Source organism: Pelmatolapia mariae, linkage group LG3_W (assembly GCF_036321145.2).
Source record: "Pelmatolapia mariae isolate MD_Pm_ZW linkage group LG3_W, Pm_UMD_F_2, whole genome shotgun sequence".
Taxonomy (NCBI): Eukaryota; Metazoa; Chordata; class Actinopteri; order Cichliformes; family Cichlidae; genus Pelmatolapia; species Pelmatolapia mariae.
Window position 1 is genome coordinate 44,565,770 of NC_086229.1, and position 17,144 is coordinate 44,582,913.

The 17,144-nt window shown below is 40.2% G+C and overlaps 1 protein-coding gene and 1 pseudogene across 1 annotated transcript in view; both read left to right on the plus strand.

Annotated features, from left to right (window-relative positions):
- The window catches only part of LOC135932704 (collagen alpha-5(IV) chain-like), a 91,012-nt gene extending 90,632 nt beyond the window's left edge, over positions 1 to 380 (plus strand). Inside the window, exon 17 of the mRNA XM_065470291.1 lies at positions 198 to 380. Coding sequence (XP_065326363.1) covers positions 198 to 278 — 81 coding nt within the window. The 3' untranslated portion in view covers positions 279 to 380. The remainder of the gene's footprint in view (positions 1 to 197) is intronic.
- Positions 381 to 7,142: 6,762 nt separating this feature from the next.
- Positions 7,143 to 17,144, plus strand: part of LOC134623005 (collagen alpha-6(IV) chain-like) — a 42,940-nt pseudogene continuing 32,938 nt past the window's right edge.

Here is a 17,144-nt window from a genome sequence, read left to right on the forward strand (position 1 = left end):
TTGATTTAATTTCTCTGTTTGACCTCCCTGTCCCTGCCTCTTGCTTCTTTCCCAAAAAATTGATTCTGTTCATCTGGACGTAGAGTTTTAAGTTTTTCCCATTGAAAAGGCTACGTCAGGGTGAACTGAATCAATTTTGGGGGATTTCCCTACCTGGATGATTGAGCATCAAGACATCTTGCTTGTTTCCTTTCCAGGGTCCTCCTGGTCCTCCCCGCCTCCCCGCCTCACTGGAGAGAAGGGAGATCCAGGTGATCCCGTCAGAGTTAATGGTTTGAGGGGAGAGAAGGGTGACACTGGCTTCCCTGGACCACCTGGTCTGCCCGGTCTGGACGGGGCGCCTGGTCGTGATGGAGCCTCTGGGCCTCCTGGGCCTAAAGGAGCTCCTGTGAGTGACTTCCACTCAGTCTGTTTATTATTTATCTGAATTAACCCAAACCCTTCTAACCCCAACTAATGTATTTGCAACTGTGACAGGGCTCATTGTTGGTGAAAGGAGAAAGAGGCCTCCCCGGTGAGCCAGGTTTCCCTGGTAATCCAGGAGACAGGGGTCCCTCAGGTCTTCCTGGCTTTGGAAATCCAGGACCTCGTGGAGAGAAAGGTATCCAGGGTGTCTCAGGAAGATCAGGACCTGTTGGTGCACCGGGTAAAAAAATCATTTTACGTTTATCCTTATATATATATATATATATAGATAGATAGATAGATATTCAATGAGAGCTATTGTGATGAAATACAAGTTAGTCATTCATAATAAAATAAACAAAATTACCTGATGTGTTGTGCTGTAGCATATCCGGGGAGCGATTATTATAGTTCATGTAAATAGATTTTGAGTCTAAATTGTGTTCTTGGGACATTTTTGTGACATTGAAATAAATTGCAGCAGCAATGGCGCCTGTGTTTGGCTTTGCCGCCGCTGCTACAGCTTGTTGGAGGTGACAGTGTAGTTTTTCACTGTCGTCACTTGTCGTTTGCAATATACTTTTTGCTCTTTTGTGTTCTGACTTTGCTTCTGCTGCTTTAATTTATGATCGGGATACACTGTTAAACATTAAAAACTCAATGGAGATCTACTGTGACAGCTGGGACAGCTACAGAAAAACTTTTCCTCCTCCTCTGGTGTGTTCCTCACCTGAGTGCGTGCTACTGTGCACAACCCCCGGCATTTCCACCCTCAAGAGACGAAAAAGGGGAACGAGGGCCGGCGTCCAGGTGAAACGGAGAAGGTACCGGATTCTAGCTTCTTGGCTGTGGGGTTACTCTCGGTGCCTGCGAGCAGTTACTCTCCTGTCGTTTGCTGGGGATGTTACGCCGAAGCCTGGGACCCGAGCCCCATGGCTCGAAAGCAGTTTGCTCACTCTGTGTCCGTCATCCATTTTCCGTTTTGCTGGTGACAGCTACGTCTGCTCATCGATCAAGGTTTTTTCCAACTCTGGAGTCGCCGCCCTGCCCGACAGGTCCACAGGTTTGCACAGGTGTTTAATTCAAGTACCGCTGCAGTCAGCTGTAGATTCCGCAGATAGACCGTCATCAATTCGGTTCGCCCTGCTTAACGTTCGCTCTATAAAGAACAAATCATTTATTCTAAATGATCTCTTTATTAAAGAGTCTTTAGATCTTATGTGTCTGACTGAGACGTGGCAGCAAAAAAAGGATTATGTCCACTTGAATGAAATCTGCCCGTCTGGCTGTTCTGTCATTGAACTCCGCGTCTTTTAGGACGTGGTGGAGGACTTGCTGCTGTTTACCAGGACAGACTCATATGCAAACTGATGACCTCGGACTTCTTTTCTTCATTTGAGTCACAGATGATGAAGGTCGGTTCTCTGAAAACCTTTTACTGTATTTTAATCTATCGTCCTCCTGGACCTGCTGGGGTCTTTCTAACTGAATTTAACGACCTTCTGACATCGATCATTAAACTGGAGAAGGTTGTAATATTGGGAGACTTCAACCTTCATATTGATGACGCTTCCTGTAACACTGCTGCTGAGCTCATCACTATCATTGAGTCTTTTAACTTTAAGCAGCATGTTTCTGGCCCCACACATACAAAGGGCCACACTCTGGATGTTGTTTTCTCCCTGGGTTTAAATATACATGATGTATGTGTGGAAGATGTCCATGTGAGTGACCATAGTTGTATATTCTTTAACTTGTCATTTTACGTGGATCCTTCACCTCCTAAATTGATGATCCAAAGGCGGATTATAAACCAGGATGCTGCTAGAAGGTTTTCTGCCATGTTTGTCCCTTGCATGGCTCAAAATGATATGGATTCACTTATTTTGTCTTTTAACAATCAATGTAAATCTATCTTAGATACAGTGGCACCTCTGAAACTAAATGTTGTCCATTCTTCAAATTTCTGTCCTTGGATAAATGAAAATATTCGAAATTTTAGGAGATATTGTCGCAAATTAGAACGGAGGTCCATAGGGTACATCTCAAGGAATCAATTTTCTCACTTAATGACATGATAAAAAATGCCAGAACTGAATATTTTGCTAATCTAATAGCTTCAAAAAGGAAAAATCCCAGAGTATTGTTTGATACAATTAAAAACATTGTCTCTCCTGATATTCCTCATGTACCAGTCTATACTAAATCTGATTGTAATGACTTTTTAAACTATTTTGTTAATAAGGTCGCTGCTGTCAGGTCTAATATTTCTCCATCATCCTCTCAGTATCACACTGACACGTTGCTTACCTCTGATACCTGGTCCTCTTTTACTCCTGTTACCTTACAGGACATCAGTGCTCTGCTTGGTCGAATGAAACTGACTTCAAGCCACCTTGATGTACTTCCTCCATCATTTTTCATTAGTGTGTTTGACTCTATTGGCCCCTGCATTCTGGAAATAATTAATACTTCTCTGTATACTGGCTCAGTTCCCAGCTATTTTAAACAAGCTATTGTTGAACCTATATTAAAGAAACCAAATTTGGACCCATCTCTTCCAAGCAGTTGCAGGCCAATATCAAAATTACCATTGATGTCAAAGGTCTTGGAAAAAACAGTTGCAGAACAACTTAACAACTTTTTGGAGAAGAACAATTTTCTGGACATTTTCCATTCTGGTTTCCGCAAATTGCACTCCACTGAAACCGCTTTGTCCAGTGACATTCTAATGGCAGCAGACACTGGAGAGTACTCCATTCTGGTTATGTTGGATCTCAGCTCTGCTTTTGATACTGTTGATCACAGCATCATGATAAATAGGCTTAAGGACTTATTTGGGATTACTGGTGTTGTTTTAAAATGGTTTATGTCGTATCTATCTGAGAGATCTTTTACTGTTTGTATGAATCATGTGCTGTCGGAAACATCAGTTCTGCCTTCTGGGGTACCTCAAGGATCTGTTTTAGGTCCGATTCTCTTTTTGCTGTATATACTGCCTCTAGGCCACATTATCAGACGTTACAATAATATTTCTTATCATCTCTATGCTGATGACATTCAGTTATACTGTTCTTTCAAAGCTTCTGAGTTGTATAAATTGTCTTGTTTAAATAATTGTCTGTCAGAAATCAAACAATGGTTAAATGACAATTTCCTTCAGTTAAATGCAGATAAAACAGAAACTTTGATTATTGCACCTGATCACATGCTCTCAGAAATTAAGCAGCATATCAGTTTCTTAGACCCTTCATTTCAGTCGAGTCTCAGAAACTTGGGTGTTATATTTGACAGTTCAATGTCTCTTGAGAAACACTCTAAACAACTTGTCCGGAACTGTTTTTATCATTTAAGAAACATTTCTAAACTCAGACTACTGGTGTCAAAGGCAGAACTTGAGATGATTATTCATGCTTTTATCTCTTCTCGTTTGGATTATTGTAACGGTCTTTTTACGTGTCTCAACAAATCAGCTCTGGATCGCCTTCAGACTGTACAGAATGCCGCAGCAAGACTTTTAACTGGCACAAACAAGAGGTCACACATTACTCCAGTTTTCTCTTCATTGGTTGCCTGTAAATTTTAGGGTTCATTTTAAAATTTTAGTTTTAACTTTTAGAGCTCTGCACGGTGAAGCTCCCCAGTATATCTCTGAACTGTTGAAACCTCATGCTTCATCCCGAGCACTTAGGTCTTCAGGTCAGAGGCTATTGGTGGTCCCACGTACTAGGTTTAAAACATGTGGGGATCGGGCTTTTCAGGCACTGGCACCTAGGCTGTGGAACTCTCTGCCGTTGTCTTTACGCTGTCTAGACTCTACTGACTCCTTAAAAAAGCAGCTGAAGACATTTTTATACAAACGGGCTTTTAATTAATTTTAACTTGTATGTCTGATCTTATTGTGAAGCACTTTGTGATTTTTATCTGTGAAATGTGCTATATAAATAAATTTTACTTACTTACTTACTTACTTATATTTCCCGATTTTTTGGAAATCTCCTTAGACCACGAGGACCCGGATGACTGAGAACCTTCACAGACATACTCCCTCCACAGGACTGAGTTTTAGAGACTATCCAGGTCACTTAATGACCTTAAATGTGCTTCTTCTTTAGCCACCACTTTGTTGCCTTGTCAGTACGTTTTGGGTCACTCTCATGCTGGAAGACACATCCATGACTAATCTTCAGTTTAGTGGCAGAGGGAAAGACTTTCTTGTACAAGGTTTTATGGTTCATGACCCAGTCCAATGGCCTCTCAGTGCAGCAAAGTCATTCTGTGCCCTTAGCAGAAAACTGCTCTAGCACTGTCAAACATGGTGGGTCAAGTTGATGCCAGATATTTTGATTTTGGGTTCATCTGACCACAGCACTTTATTCCAAGTCTTTGACTCATTTAGATGTTCACTGGCCAACCTAAGACGGCCTGTACATCTGAGACCGTGTGGGTCTCCCTGCTCAAGAATTTCAACCCATTACAGCATAGTGTGTTACCAGCAGTGATGGGAATAACGGCGTTACTTGTAACGTCGTTACTAACGGCGTTACTTTTTTCAGTAACGAGTAATCTAACTAATTACTATTCCTATCATTACAACGCCATTACAGTTACTAACAAGAAAATGCGGTCCGTTACTATTTTTCAACAAACAGACGGTTGAAGCTGTTTTCAGCTTACCGCATCTTATATCAGTTGCACGGAAGTAGCTGACTACGTAAGTAATCTGGATGCTACAGCTTTAAGCAGCAGTGCAATGAGGCGACTGCTGTCTCCAGGTAGAAACAGGAGTGATACACCTGCTGCTGTCAGACCTGCAGGTATCAGGCTGTGATGTTCTCCTTTATAGTGGACAGAAATTATTTTTTTGGAGTAGCACAAATAATTTGTGTGGCATCTTATTGAAGAACAGCTGATTGTTCTGTAAATAGTTTGAAAATTTTATTTTAAAAATCCAGGTAAAAGGTAAATGGATGCAGATAACTTTGTTGTTTGTAAAACTTGTGCATACGATTTTAAAATTGACAATTTATATTTGCATTTAAAGTTATGAAATATGATTCATTAAACATGTTTGTGGTTGTTACAGTAAAAACGATAACTTTTTCTACTCTGATTTTATGCTTTTTGTCTGATTTTAGATCAATTGTGTTAGTACAGTATGTCAAAATGTCAAAAAACATAACTGTAAATTCAGACACGTGAGGTTGTGCTGAAAAGGATGATACCAAACAAGGCAAAGTAAATTGATTGATTGTTAATTTATTTCAACCATGTAACAATATACATTTAGAAAAGAAAATAAGAGAGAAAAAAATACTATACAAAAGTCAGTACATTTCAATATTGCTACCATTCTGATTCATTTACATGTTGAAAGGGAGTGGGAAGAAGTACACACTTATTTATTCCCACCCCTTTGCCATAAGTTATCATATAGTAGTTTTTGGTGACTGTGGCCCCAACTGCCTTCAGATCATTAACAAGTTCCTCCTGCCCTGTAATCAATCACCGTTCTTACAATCATCCTTACCCCTTGTGTTGAGCTCCAGACTGAGGTTGATGTCCTCCATTTCCTAATAATCACACTTTAGCCCATTCGTCCTTTGATGGTCATTTCGTCTTGCCCATGGTGATGGAAAGATCGGAATGGAAAATTTAGATTCTGTGGACAGGTGTGCTTTATACACAAAATAAGCTCAGATCAGCTGTATCTTATTTATTGACCGTAATCTGTGTGCCACATTCTGTTTGACTTCTAGGAGGATCAAATACTTATCTCCCCCACTGTACCATACCAAATTAGACCAGTGCTGTGTCTCAAAACACAGCAAAGTAAATTATATGTTGATCTAATTTATATTTTCACATTATTTATCTCTGAGGTTCTAGCTATAAATTTTAAAGCTTAGTATATCGTCAAGCTATAGCCTGAATTGGAATGTACTGTTCATTGCATCAAAAAGTTTTTTTTCCACATCCTGCCCAAAATCTCCTGCAGAGGTGTTGATACTGAACTTTGAAAATGATTTTACTTAAGTTACCATAAAGAAAGCATAGCAAAATAGAATGGACATAGATTTTTCCCACAGGCTATTTGACATCCATTTCATGTCCAATTTTCCTGCTGTCTGCTCACTGAAAGCGTCCAACCTTTTATCTGTGCATTTTGTCATCATGAAGGAACTAAGGGTGAACCTGGTCAGACAACGACAGAGAAAGGGGCCAAAGGAGAAAGAGGTCGGGATGGCGAGCCTGGGCAGCCTGGTTCACCAGGTACACGAGTCACTATTTTGTCGTAAAATAATATACTTTCCATTCACAGTATCTAAAGTAACATACATGCTGCCAGATTGCCTAATTTCTGTTCCCTTTGTCAGGTGTACCAGGTCAGCCTGGACAGCCTGGTTTTCCCGGTTTACCGGGAGCGAAGGGTGAACCTGGAATCCCAGGCATTGGACTGCCAGGACCTCCAGGACCAAAAGGCAAAGATAGCAATAAACAGTTCTCTATCTGTCTTCCTTTGCTCTTTCTACCTCTGCTTTTTTGTCTTCCTTTGTCCACTTCTATTTACATTCTCTTCTCTTTAACAACTTCTTCCGAGTACTTCCTTACATACTCTCTGCTTTTTGTATCATTGTTACCTTCTTCATCTCACACTCACTTCTTTCCTCCTCCAGGATTCCCAGGTGTTGGTGGGCAGCCAGGTGCCCCTGGAGGACCAGGAAGACCAGGGATAGATGGACGTCCCGGTGAGCCAGGATTTCCTGGTACAAAGGTGTGTGTATATATATGTTTTAATATATTTAATAGACAATTGTGAATACCAATTTTACTAACATTATTTAACTGTAAAAGGTTAAAATAACAAGGATAAAAGAATCCTTACAATTTGAAAATGACAGCTTTTTTATATTAAGCAATTTTCTCTAAGCAACACATGTCCCCATGGACCTTTTTTAACTGAACACATTTTTGTGATGACTATGGCTTATAGTTTTTGTTACGCATTAATAGCTTTCATTAAATGCCTCTTGTTCTGTCCTAAACTGTACTGTTCGTCCCTCCCTGTGTGCCTGACGCTCTTTTTGGTTATATATGTGACAGGGTGAACCTGGTCTTGGACTTCCTGGTCCTCCTGGTTCAACGGGTGCACCGGGACCTAAAGGTTCCATTGGGCCTAAGGGTGATCCTGGTTTCCCTGGTACCCCCGGTTTGTCAGGACGGCCTGGAGCTGATGGAGCTCCAGGATTCAAAGGTACTCTTTAGATTGTGTGATTGTTTTAGAACAAAATGACACCAGGCCAGAACTTTGAGCTGACACTTTATCCTCTGTCTGTGCTGGTGAGCCTGTACCAGGCCACGAGGTGGCCCCCAGGGGGGCCCGTTCTTTTGGTGGAACGTAGGGGTGGGCGATATAAACGATATACAATAGAAACAATATAAATTTGGCCAACAATAGAGATTTTGACTATACCGCTCTATCGTGATAGCGCATGTTGTTGATGTCATCAAGCTACGCCTGTTTTGGTCGAAAGCATCGCAGCGGCTACAACCATTATTATTGGCTGTATCCCAATTCAGGGTGTGTAGCCTTTTAAAGTACGCAGCCTCAACGGTCCTCAAGGGCCGCGTACTCAAAGACCGCTAAGGCCGGAAGTGCGAGGCTTGTGAAATGGGACGGTTTAGCCTCCTTCGCGCTGCCCAGGTTGCCTAGCAACCATGATAGCTGGAAACGTGTGGTTGACAGAAATGAGGAAGAACATATTTTGTTCATTTGTTTGTTTTTACACGAGCTCTGTGTGATTTACTAAGTATCTGAGGCTGAGACCACAGGACTGTAAAACATGATTGTTGGGCTTCATTTCTGTACTGAACAGTCATTTAAGATTAGCTAGTAAATAACAATTAGTTAATGTTGTTCATGAGACTAAAGTCAGTGTAAATATGATATGGCCAATATTATAGTTATTATATTAATCATTATAAGTTAGTACAGCAGTGAGTTTGATCTCTCAAATCAAATCACTTCTATTGTCACATCACATGTGCAGGTACACTGGTACAGCACATGTGAGTGAAAGTCATGTGAGTGAACTCTGTGTCTAATACTGAGCTTCAGTAAAGATTCAAGTTGCAGTTATTTATATGTCCTATTACCTTAAATCTTCACTCAAAGACAAGTATCTTTGACAGTGTATATGTATATTAGGGGTGCATCAATACTCGTATAGATATTGAACCATTCGATACAGTGCTTTCGGTTCGGTACGCATATGTATCGAACAATACAAATTTTTTATTTCTTTTATCAACTTTTCTTCTGACGATGCTGTCTGTTTTGAGCGCTCAGTGGATCTGTGTTCGACTACTCCGCCTAGGCTGCACTGTCGAGTGCAGATCCACTGAGCGCAGCGCAAGCTAGCAAGACAGAAGCTAAGCTAGTTGCAACATGGCAACTGCCTCAACGCTACCCGAAATTGAACCTCCCCCACCCTCATTCAGATCTGGCGTTTGGAACTATCTTGCTTTTCATGTGAAGCATGACCCTGATGGTAAGCGCGTCATGGACAAAGGTAAAACAGTATGTCGGATGAGCCACGCAGTGCTCAATTACATTGGTGGGAACTAGTGCGTTAGCGCAGCTAGCTTGTTAACGTGTTGACGCCGGCCAGTCCCACGCACAGGGCGATCCGCGGTACGCATATGTAACTCGCGGTAACTCGCTAATGGAGATTTGCGGCGTTATGGCGTTAATGTCATTTTAACGAGATTAACGCTGACAGCACTAGTGGGAACACAACGAATATGACTGCACATTTACGCCGACATCATCCTAGTGCAAAGACAAGTGGAAGCAGACAAAAACAACAAGCACGCATGCTGCAAACTTTACCCGAGTCATTTAGACAGCCGTCAGCATATAGCCCAGCAGAAGCGTATAGTATAGCTTTTATTTTGGAAGGAGACATTTCTCTGTAATAAACTCTCTTTTCCAGAGATGAGGGATGTCTCGATCAGATAAAAACAAAAATTATTATTAATGTTTCAGCAACATTAAATTTAAAAACTGTACTTTTGAGTTAAAATATATATTTATAATTTTAATAAATGACAAATTAAAAAGCCATGAACATTTTTTTGTATCGAAAAAATATCGAAACGTGACACCAAAGTATCGAACCGAACCAAACCGTGAATTTTGTGTATCGTTGCACCCCTAATGTAGATGTATTATATATGAGACAAATGTTGTTCCTTCAGTATGTTGGCATTACTAAATTTGGCTCAATGCTTACATATATGTATAAAAAGAAAATGTACGAGCTGTGATAACTGTTTCTCATAAAATGAAGAGTAGACTGATATATGAAATATTCCTTTATTGGGTGAGAAAATCAGACCATGTCATAACTGCTTTAATTCATACAGAATAGATATCAGAGCCTTAAACAAGCTGACTTCTGCTAAATGGGTCAAACTGGTCAGAAAGTACACAAACACATAACATCCTTCAGGGCTCTAGAGTGCGACCAATTTGGTCGCAAATGCGACACACCTGTGCGACCAAATATTTTTGAGTAACAAAAAAAAAAAAATCTCTGCAACTCTCCATGTGGTCAACAACAGACACACATTATGCCCCTATCGTGGCCTAAACCAATCAGAGATAGTCAGGGGCGGGACCTCTCTGATTGGCCGTGGTCCAGTTGAAAGTGAAGGTGGAAGAGAGAGTTGAGTAGCTTGAATAAAGCGATATCAATTCATTAACGAATTCCACAAAAAGACGTAAACACAGAGCGGAGCCGACGCATCAGGATCAGCTTTGTCTTTCTCGGCTTTCTCACCCCACGGCCCGAACATGGACACACTGTCGGAGCTCTGCTGTGTTTACGTCTTTTTTGCACTGATTCTGAGCTGCAGGTTTTGTCTCTCCAACCAAAATTTGCCGAGCCAGCAGCAAACTACGCTTCACATTTGATCAATGTCGTCATGAATTCCCTTTTACTTTTGCTGTTTTGCTTCCACCACGATAAAAATCACACTTCATACACAGCTCCTCTGTGTGTACTTCAAGAACAGTTTCCCGTCTCAAATCTCTGTTTTCTGCATTATTCATTCACTTATTACCCACCAGTCTACCGTTGTTTACAGCGCTGTCGGCCGCTGTCTTTTTCTTTTCTTTTTCTTTTTTCACTTAAATGACCTCGGACAAGAAAGCCTAATTTCTGCTGTTCAATACTGAAGAAATTTAAACTTCTTAAAATTATGCAAAAGTGCAGAATATTGCAGAATATTTTTAAGGTTATCTGCTATAAAACGCCAGACCAGGAAAATCTCCTTCATGTTTTTCTGTTTTATTTTCAGTTACTTTGACACAAAGGCATCTGCTGTGATGTTCACAATTCTGATGAAGTCTCACATGTATCAGTACTGATAAATGATCAGAATTATAATATTTCTGACCTTCTGAGGCTAAATTGAATCCAATCAGGACTTTGAAAACCGGAATCGAATGGATTATAGAAATCAGTGATGATGCCCAGCCCTAGTGAGTAGCCTAGGCCCGACAGAAGTGGATGTAGCTGTGGGTAATAAGAAAAGATGAAAAGAACTATTGATAACTTTTTTGTTAATTTAAGGCCTGATCCATCTGAAATTCATAGCCAGCTCTGACACGGTGCCATCAATCTTTGAATGCTGAAAAAACAGCAGTGTATCCAGAAAACACATTATATGCTGCAATAAATGCACTGCCCAAGTGTCCTCTCTCCCCACTGCCTTTCAGCAGCAGGCAGCAGCAAACATGGTGGATCATCAGGGGTGCAAAGCCTCACAGATGATGTGCAGCAGTGGGTCCCTCAGTCTGTCCTCACTCTGGACACTTGCAGTTGTCACACATGGAAATCAAATGTGTGATAAGCTGCAGGATTCAAACACAAGTGTAACTTATGAAATACATGTTCATACTTGTATTACACAATCAGAGAGAAAGAAACAGAGAGAGTGCAGGACAGACAGACAGGTGACAGTCTCAGGTGTACACACTGCTACAAAACAGCACAAGAGAAGGAGGATTTAGTGTTTGTGTTATTACGAGTGCTAAACAAGAAGAGTTCCCAGATGGTCCAGTGGACACATGTGTGACTCCTGAGATTAAAGCATCTTTCTTTCAGCTTAACGAGTGAACCGTCAGCTCGTTCAAACACACGTAAAAGTCCGTTTGGCTCGACACCACCGAACAGAGGCAGCAATATAACATAGCTAACATTAACAGTGCAGTGAATCCTGCTTGTGCCGTGATATTCAGGACTGCAAACCGAGCAGCATCACTGACTTTCAGCTTGTTGTGTTTCTGGATATATGACTGACTTTAATTATCTACAAAATCATCACATTCTCTGTAAGATTAAGGTCGACTATTGAACGGTGTATATTTTGAAGGCTTTGAAACAAAGTAAACGCTGAAAATACAAACATCACTAATGTCACATAACTTTACCGGCATGTGGCCAACAGTAATGTTTTAATGTTCTTCATTATTAAACATTTGCACATCAATAAGTGACATATTATTCAGTACTTACTTTTATCAGTTTACTCTTCGGCTGCTCCGCTTCTGCCGTCTGCGGCAAAATTATCCACACCGACTGCTGCACTATGAATTGTGGGATATGTTGGGCCACGAAGTCTACACTACCACATCCTTAAAATTCAAGGAAATGAAGGACTGCCTTTGAATTGGGACAGCCTTCGTCGCATCGCTGTGTGTAAAATGCAGCCTTTAAGGCTGCAGACCCTGAATTGGGATACAGCCACTATCTGCAAATTATGCCGGGTGACAGTCACAGCAAAGAGATGAAGCACTTTTGAAATATGGGAAAAGCCAAAAACAGCGCTTCCTCCACTTCCGTAACATTGATTCATTAATGTTGAATTCTCTCACAGCTGTTCTATTCCCATGTTGTTGCAGTATATTAATAACTAACCTCGTATTGTGGATGAATAATCTCAGTTGTTCTCCTGACTGAAGTTTGGCCCGTGTATAGCATCCTGCTATGCGATTGCATTTGTCCCTGACCACCAAAATCCCTCACGTTAACTTTTATCGAGTGGAAAAAAAGTTGGCGTTCATCCTCCAGCTTCACTGTGCTAATGTTATGCTAACATAGCTGTGTCGCTAGCAATCACATAGCACAACATTATATACCAGGTAGTCCAACTTCAGTAACCCTGCAAACGCCACTGCTGTTTAGTTTTCTGTCTTCATTTATGTTGGAAGTGATAGCAGAGCTGTACATTTTAATTAGTTTCAAAAATCTCTCAGTGAGAACATGGTATGTCATGTTTAGGTGGAAACTAGTGAGCTAACGTCCTGTTAACTTCTAACCTGTTAGATGTCTTGGCCTTTTGTCTACAGATCCTGAAGCTGTTTTGGGAAAGCTCTTGTCTGAGTGGCACGACGTTGACGTTCTGGGTCACTTTAATGTAACTGTGAAGGAGGGAAAAAATGCACTACTGCCATGTTACCTTCCAGCAACCACGAAGATTAAATCTGTATGGTGGGTGAGAGACAACAAGGTTGTGCATAAGCAGAATTACGGAGACGACCATAATGGACCTGCTGATGGCCGAGTCTCTGGGTTCTGTCATAAAATTTGTTTCTTAGAACTGCGTCAGGCTAAGATAGAAGATCAGGGAGATTATTACTGCTACATCCAAGATGAAGACGGAAAGATATGGAGGGGGTATTGTGTGAGTCTGAAGGTTGAGCAGTGAAGGCGGTATTGGAAACCTCACCACCAGCATCAGTATCATTTCAGTACCGTATTGTGTGGGTATAACCTCTTTTTAAGTTTTGTGGATATTCTACAGTTATGCTGAGGATATGTCGGCCAATTTCCACTGGAAATGCATTTTGGTTAAACTGTCATGAAGGAATTTGCATTTGCACGGTTAAATATAACTTTAATGCCCATAAAAAAACAGCTGATTGTTTAAGTGAAAATACATTGATGTATGTTTGGGTTTTTTTGCAGTAATAAAGTTGTGGACTTATAAGTATTTTGTCTAGTGTCTCTTATATCGTTATCGCAAATTTTCAAATGTATATCGTGATAAATATTTTTCGTCATATCGCCCTGCTCTAGTCTGAGTAATTAATTATTACTATAATAATTCATAATAAATATTCCTCAGTCTACATGCAGTCCCTCTGTTAACACTGTTAATATTTAGTCCCACAGTGCTCTATCATGGAGCCTCCATCCAAATAAGAATTCACCATTTCGTTTGCATCTAACCAAATAAAAATGCAGACGTAAGTGTACACATTAATTTTTGACTGCTAGTTACAGACCTACTCTTTATATAGTAGGACTGACTCCTACTATTTAGGTAGGAGTCAGACCATGTTTCTTTTTAGCAGAAAAACATTACACCCAGGTAACCTGCAGTGTTGAAAACGTGTTTTCCAATGATGTTTGCTACCCTACAATCCGTCCTGCTCTGTTGTAAAATCAGCGATATTTGACCGTCCTGTTGCTCCCATTGAAATTTATATAGCCTATTTAAAATTGTCCGTAGCCTGCTGTTGTTACCACTGTCCTGTTTGAAATGTAATGAGAGAAACTGGTTATTTTTTCATATGTGCATATTGAACTCAAGGTACTAACTAGCTAACTGACTGGATACTCATTAACCTTATAACTCCTGTTGTGTGTGTGTGTGTGTACAGAGACAGCCAGGTTCATAATGGATATTAGGAAGTTTTTTCAAAAACATGAGCCACATTCAGGTAAAAGTGTAAGATCAAATGATCCATCAATAAAGGATAATGTTGGATCAGTGTTTCAATATTTATATCCTTTATTAGATGTACATGTGGTTTGGTTATTTGCCTTTTGGTTGAAAGTACACTGAGAGAGGACTTTTTTTATTAGTGATCTTAATAATATTTTTTTTATAAAAATGTAATTGAATACAATCTATTTGTGTATGATTGTCAGTCCAAAGAGGGAGAGAGGAAAGAGGAGAACATGAGGAGAAAGTACAAGGTCAGGAAGAACCAGGTAAGGAAACAGTCAGGGAATAGTGACAGGCAAAACAGAAACTGTTAAACTGGCAAAGAAAAAAACAACAAATTTTACTCGTACAATCTGGAAGTTGTTTTCTCCCTATATTAAAGCTGCTATACAGAATCTGCAAAACAAACTGGGTTGTCAGCCCTGGCACTGCATTACCATATTGAGCTTCAGCCAGAGGAAGTCACGGTTGCCAAAAACATTTTGAAGCTCAAGAGTGAGGCTGGTGCCATTCCAGATATGTTAACATTGTACAATCTTCTGGATAATCAGATCTTCCCCACACTGAAAACTGTTATTCAGGTTGCCCTAACAAACCCAGTTAGCAGCTGTAGCTGTGAGAGGTCTTTTAGTGTCTTGAGTCAGCTCCATACCTGGCTGAGAAGGACCATGGTCAAAGCAGACTCCAGCACCTTGTTGTGATGTCAGTTGAGAAAGAGATGCTTGAGAGACTTGACCACCAAATGTGAGAGATTTACCAACCTCAAGGTGAGGTGACATAGGTTAAAAGAAAAGAAAGAATCTGCAGAGCCATAGTAGCATCTGCAGTAAAGATCTTTTCATACATTGTATACATTGTACCATAGGCCAAGGTGTCTCCGTTCCTCTAATTTTTTAATAATATTTTGTACATTTCAAGGACTCTTCTATTTTTGGAGTGTATTTTTATGTATCTGTATTATATTATACATACACTTTACAAGTTAATCTCTGTCCAAAAAATGCACTCAGTTTACTTTTTACTCACTATGAGTATCATTCACTATTCTCCCCCAGTAATTAAGGTTAGGATATGTATTTTTATTTTTTTTTTTAATTCCAATCCATTCTTCTTTGGCAGCATTTAAATAACCTTTATCAGATTTGATAGTTTTGTTACAGACTTTTCAAAAAAGTGTTTTGCTTTTCTTTCACAAATATGGGGATTAAATTGTGTTAAAATGTACAAAACAATGATGTCATGTTTTGTGACGAGGACCCAGGCACAGAGAGACTTGATGAATTTAAGAATCTTATGATTTAATAAAGAAATTTGCAGACTTGCACAGAGATGGTAAAGTTATGATGACTGATTATGGAGATGAAGACAACAGACGATGAGGACAGGGAGGAACAGGGGTTTAAATGCACCAAGGAGACAGTCAGAGGGAACTCGGGACAACTGGAGACATTTAAGGATGCAGGGACTGACAGAGACAGGGAAGACGTCTCATTATGACGAGTAAAGTTTACCTTGCCTGGATGGGCAGTTCTCTGGGTGCTCAGCACCCCCAAAGCTCTGATCCTAGAATCGCCCCTGTTATAACCCCACATTTTATGATTAAGCTGAGAAAATTGATAATTTTAAGAAAAATAATGAACTTGAACTGCACACATTTCAAAGCTGGAATGCGGGAAACAAAAGGCTGGAAGAACATTTTAGGTTAACTGGCAAAAGGTGAGTAACATGATTGGATGTAAAAAGAGCCTTTCAGAAGTAATGATGGGCAGAGGTTCAACAATTTGCAAATTGTGGAATAATTTCAGAATAATGTGCTTCAATATAAAATTATTAATACTTAAAATATGTTGTCATCTACAGTACATAATATCAAAAGATTTGGAGAATATGGAGGAATCCAAAAATTCCTATTGGTTGTCTGTGATCTCTGGGCGCTCAGACGGCGCAGCATTAAAAACAGGAATGATTCAGTCATGAAAATCATTCCATGGGCTCAGGAACACTTCTACAAATTCATCCACAAAATGCCGGTTAAAGCTCTACCGCGCAAAGAAGAAACCATACGTGAACAGGATGCCTGATATATTAAAAGCAATGAATGAAACAAAAACAAATGGGGATGAGTGCGTAACAAGGATGTATTTTTTGCTGTTGTTTACTTTGCTCTCTCGTTACCTCTCTCAAAGGGTGACCCCGGTCCAAAGGGAATTAAAGGATACCCTGGAATACCTGGCCTACCTGTAAGTATTCAAACAGTTTGCTTGTTTATTTTTGATTTCATGCCCACCATGCAAGATGCATTTTAGGAGAAATTTTGATTCAGGAGACCTTCCTTTTTGTCGCTTAATCACAGGGACCCTCTGGCTATCCTGGAGAATATGGAGAAAAGGGCATTCCTGGATACCCCGGGAGCAGAGTAAGACTCTGTGCTTTTTGGCTTCAGTTGCACTGCATTTAGTGACATTACTGTTTGAAATTCCTTCCTAATTTCCCTTTGTGAGGGGAACTCCTCTCACCATTTCCTCTTCTTCTGTGGTGGGTGTTGTTTGTGTTTCCGCCAAGCAGGGTGCTCCAGGGTTTAACGGACCGCCCGGTGTTCCAGGACTGCAGGTAGGGTTTGTAAGACTGTAAGCACAGAGTAATAGTTCTCACATTAATTATGTGCCACAGAAAATACTCAACTGGCTTAGTAATTGTTTCTTTGCCTTCATCTCCACAGTTATCCTCTTATAATAGACACATGTTCTTTCCTACATAGAAGAGGAGATCCATCTGCTGTTGTTTTAACCAGAGCCAAATGGAAATGTGTTTTTTTCTCTTAAACAAATATAATTTTACCTATATTTAGTGAATTGGGGTTTCATGTAAAAATGTAATTGATGGTCTTAAATCATAGAAAAAAAAGAGCAACACATTTGTTGCCCTTACTCCATGTT